The following is a 5,076-nucleotide window of genomic DNA, read 5'->3' on the forward strand; positions in this document are numbered from 1 at the left end:
TTTCTTTTCACTTTTATTGAGGTATAGTTGATGTACAGTAATCTCACATATTTAAAGAATACAATTTAATGTTTTGATATATGTATATGTTTCCATCAGTGCCATTTAAAACATTGAGGAAAGTCATTTGTATGATTAGTTTGCTGAGAATTTTTGTCAGGATCAGATGTTGAATATTATCAAATGTTTTTCCTGCATTTATTCAGATGATCACATGGTTTTTCTTTTTTTAGTTTGTTAATATGGTGAAATACACTGATTGATTTTCAGGTCAGACAAGGCTCATTCAGATTGGTATAGACATAGACTACTCTGACTGATTTTCAACTGTTTAACTGTGTTCCTGGGATAAGCCCCATCTAATTATATTTTCATTTATATATCAATTTTTGGATCTATTTGTTAAAACTTTGCTTTGAATTTTTGCATCAATGTTTATAAGGGATATTAATCCATAATTTTTTTTTGACAAATTATACATCTGTGTAACAGTCACTTAGATCAAGATGTAGAGTGTTTATATCACTTGAAAAAATTCCTTCATGTTCCCACCTTGTCAAAATCCCCAAAGAAAATCATTGCTCTGCTTTCCACTATCTTATCTTAGTCTTTTGACTACCTGGAAGTTCATATAATTAGAATCATATGGTATCCATGCTTTTGTTTTTGACCTCCCACGCAACAGCAAGTTTTTGAGGTCCATCCATATTGTTGCATGGATCAATAGATTGTTCATTTTCATTGATGAATGGAACTACATTTGGTGGCTTATCACATTTTATCTATTTTTTCATTGTAGATTTTTGCATTGTTTTTGGTTTTGTGCTGTAATGAAGAAGACCTCTGTGAGACTTCTCTCACACAAATCTTTTTTATGGACATCTGTTTTCGTTTCTCTGAGGGAAATACACAGGAGTATAAATACTCAGTCATAGAGGATATGTGCTTAATTTTATGAAAAAGATAGCCAAACACTTTCCCAGAATAATTAAATTAATAATAATAATTAAAAATAATAATACTAAATTAAATTTTAAGAGCAACATATGAGGGTACCAGTTGCTCTGCATCTTTACTAATATTTGGTATTTTATGTTTTAATATAGCTATTTTAATGATTATAAAGTGGTGTCTTGTGGTTTTAATTTTCATTTTCATGAAGATGAAAATAACGGGCACTTTTTCATGTGTTTTCTGCCATGCATACATCTTACTTTGTGAAAAGTCTGGTTTTAGCTTTTTGCCCACTTTTCACTCAGTTGTTTGCCTTTTTGTTATTTGTACACATTCTTGATATATTCTGGATACAAATCTTTATATATATATTGATTCATGGTTTTAATGATTCATGGGGTTGCAAAGAGTCAGACACGACTGAGCGAATGAACTGATTGTTTTATTGGATTTCAGTTAGATGTGGACAACTGAAAAGAAAGAGAAAAGATGATTTGAAGTGTCAAACATAAGATATTTTGAAAATTAAGTTTTACCTAAATTTACCTATTATCTAATCAGGATCATATTTGGCCTTTATAGTACATATTTCCAAATTCCATCCCTGGAGGTTTTTATTGGGTTAGTAGAAATGTTTAAATAAATTAAAAAATTTCAATTTAAGAATTATTTATTTCTATTAACTGAGTAAAAGAAGCAACCATAAAACTAGTCACTGTCACCTTACTTTCTGGACACAAGTCTCCTGAGTGCACCCTTTACATCCTTATTTCTCAGTGTATAGATGACAGGGTTCAACATGGGAGTCACTAAGTTGTAGAAGAGGGTAAGGAATTTCCCTTGATCCTGAGATGAATTATTTCCTGGTTGCATATACATATAGATAATATTTCCATAAAACAACAAGACTACAGTGAGATGGGACCCACATGTGTTGAAAGCCTTCCTTCTTCCTGCCGCTGACTTCATCCTCAGCACTGCAAGGGCAATGTAGTTATAAGAGATGAGGATGAGCGACAGGGGCACCAGAACGATGATCACTGATAAGATGAAAACAGTGCTCTCTACAGCCACTGTATCCACACAGGCAATTTTTATCAGAGCTGGCATCTCACATAGAAAATGTTTCACCCTGCATTTCCCACATCGTGGCAGTTTCATAGTCACTGGAGACATAACCAGGGAGTTGAGAAGCCCGACTCCCCAGGCCACAGACACCAACTTCCAGCAGAGCCGAGGGTGCATGAGGACACAATAGTGGAGGGGCTTGCAGATTGCCGTGAAGCGGTCATAAGCCATGACAGCCAAGAGAACACATTCTGTGCCACCCAGTCCCAGGAACATGAAGAGCTGGATGGCACAGCCCACATAACTGATGGCCTTGTCTGGGCCACCTAAGTTGAAAAGCAGCTGGGGGATAGAACTGGTGGTAAAGCAGAGATCTAGGAAGGACAAGTTAGTGAGGAAGAAGTACATGGGCGTGTGAAGGCTGGGGTCTAAGCGGGCAACCAGGATAATGACAACATTGCCCAGCAAAGTCACGAGGTAGAAGAGGAGGACAAACACGAAGAGGATCTGCTCTAGCTTGGGTCTGTCTGAGAAACCCGACAAGATGAAGCCTTCCTGGCAACTCTGGTTGGTCATGACAGAGGATAATTAGTACACACCTGCAGGGAAGCAAATAGCAACACATTATATTCTTCATGAAGCAGGCTAAGGAATTCACAGAGAGAGGTGGGGCATATCAAGTAATTATGAAAAATAATTACTTAAAATTTTAATATTCCATGTAGATATAGATTATGCATTTTAGGAATACTATCTTTTTTTATTCTCTTTCTTTTGGATCCCCCCAATTACAATTACTGTGGAATATTAGGAAAACACGGACATACATGAAGGATAGGAAAAGATTACCCACATCCCAGAAACAACCACACTGAAATATTGATTTATTTCTTTTCATTCTTTTCTTATGAGTATATATAATTTAACAAAAATCTAAATAATAGTGTGTTTATAAATTTTACATTCTACATTTCGTTTCATATTTTACATTGTGAAAATTTGCTTTGGTTTTAAAGTTCTACAAAAATAATCATTAATGTCTGTATAATTTTCCTGTAGTTGTGTCATTATTTCTCCAATTATTGCTCTATAGTTAATTGTTAACAATATTTCCAATATTTTAAAGGTCTTGATAGAGAGATTATAGAAGTACCTGTTTTACTGAACTCTAAAAACAGCTTATTTTTCCTTAAATCTTTGGCAGTTGTTTGGTGTGCGTGTGTTCATGCTTAGTCATGTCTGACTCTTTGTGACCCCATGGACTGTAGCCGGCCAGGCTCTTCTGTCCATGGAATTTTCCAGGCAAGAATACTGGAGTGGGGTGCCATTTCCTTCTCCAGGGGATCTTCCTGACCCAGGTGCGTCTCTTTCATTGGCAGGTGGATTCTTTTTGTTTGGTCCCTGCCTGCACCTCCTAATTTCATATTGTTTAAATTGGGTGATATTAGCTATGAGGTTGATTAATTTTTGATGCTTATTAGCCTTCTGAATTTGGGAAAATGTTTGTCACTGAGCTAGTGTGTCACATATCATAGAAAATTCTATCACTAAAACTTGAAAGTGATGTTTTACTTAACAATGAAAATAGGAGTAAAAGTTGTTCTTGTTTTTTTTTTTTAACTCATTGGAATTCAAAGCACAACCTTTCAATTTTTATTCAAAAATTTAATCCATAACAACACATGAATTCTTTTGTAAGTGATGGGATTCTTATTTCAAATACTTTATTTTGGAATTCTTATTTTCTCTATTTACAAATATATTTTCGTGTATTTCATAAAAGTTCAGTTTTATGAAATTTGTAGTTTTCGATGAATATTGTATTTTAAAAATGTCTTTCCTTTATGAATGAAGTGCATAAATATATTTTTAACTGGATATAACTGTGAGGCAGACTTATAGTTCTTTAAATTATATAAATTATAAGATAGTTATCATTTTATATCAATAGAGATATATGTATAAAATGATATAAAAATTACAAATGATATAAAATAGAATGATATGATTTCATTTATATCATTTAGAAAATTATATATAAATTTTAATTCTATCATGTTGCTTTAAAAATATGCTTTTTTATCCCCAAGAAAAGACTAATTGTCAAATTAACAAAAGTCAGATAAATCACTTTTTCATATTTAAAACCTATGGATCAATTCAAAAGTCATAAGCATGTGTTTTATAAAAACTTTTTCGGGACAAATCTCAAAATTCTTTCAATTCTTCCTAGAGCTAAAAATCCCCTTGATTGCATTAGTAATTAAAGAAGTAAAAGTTTTAGGTTTATTTGAATGTGTCAGAAACACTTCCAAAATCAGAGAGTTTAAAATGCTCAAAGGTGATTTTATGATCTGACATATAACAGGACATTTCTCAGCATCTTAAATTAATAAATTAATAAAGATGTTTCCTGTACTCTATGTCCAGAATATGGTGTTTGAGTCAAAAGACTGTCTCAATACTCTGTATTGGCTATGAAATAATTTTATTACCTCATAAGGTTGATGTGAAATTACAGCTTTCAGTGCCACCTCTCCCTCAGGTGCTTAAAGAGTTTATGACTCTACCAGATACCACTTCAAATTGTTACTGTAACTAGTTCCTACTATAACTAGCTATGTTCTCTGGCCAAACAAGTATAAAACAAGATCCGGGAAGGATAAGAAAGAGCGAAGGAATCACATCTCCATCTCCACTTCTACACCACTATCTCACACACATTGATCTTTTACACACCATTACACATGTTTGTGAAATGCATTGCACATCATAAACCATGTTAGATGTTTGTTATTATGATTACAAACAGAAATAAGCAGGTCTATGTTACACATGATCAAAAAAGAGAATCTTTCCCATGCTATTTTTCGTATAAATAATAGCAGTGTTATTACTAAACAGTTTTAGTCAGTTCAAATTAATTAAAGCTGTACAGATGGCCTAAGAAGAAAACTTAAAAAAATTTTTAAATTTATTTGCCTATTTATTTCTGGCTACATTGCATCTTTGTTGCTGTGTATGGGCTTTCTCTAGTTGTGGTGAGTGGGGGCT

At 33.4% G+C, this 5,076-nt stretch overlaps 1 protein-coding gene across 1 annotated transcript; it reads right to left on the bottom strand.

Annotated features, from left to right (window-relative positions):
* Positions 1 to 1,677: 1,677 nt before the first annotated feature.
* LOC122697470 (olfactory receptor 2W3-like) lies at positions 1,678 to 2,613 on the bottom strand. Its single transcript, XM_043908299.1, has one exon. The coding sequence runs from the start codon at positions 2,596 to 2,598 to the stop codon at positions 1,678 to 1,680; it is 921 nt and encodes a 306-aa protein (XP_043764234.1). The 5' UTR covers positions 2,599 to 2,613.
* Between the last annotated feature and the right edge of the window lie 2,463 nt (positions 2,614 to 5,076).

The sequence above is a fragment of the Cervus elaphus genome, chromosome 7 (assembly GCF_910594005.1).
Source record: "Cervus elaphus chromosome 7, mCerEla1.1, whole genome shotgun sequence".
Taxonomy (NCBI): Eukaryota; Metazoa; Chordata; class Mammalia; order Artiodactyla; family Cervidae; genus Cervus; species Cervus elaphus.

Bases quoted from the DNA above. Each gene is read 5' to 3' on its own strand.
- LOC122697470 (XM_043908299.1), bottom strand. From the start codon at position 2,598: ATGACCAACCAGAGTTGCCAGGAAGGCTTCATCTTGTCGGGTTTCTCA.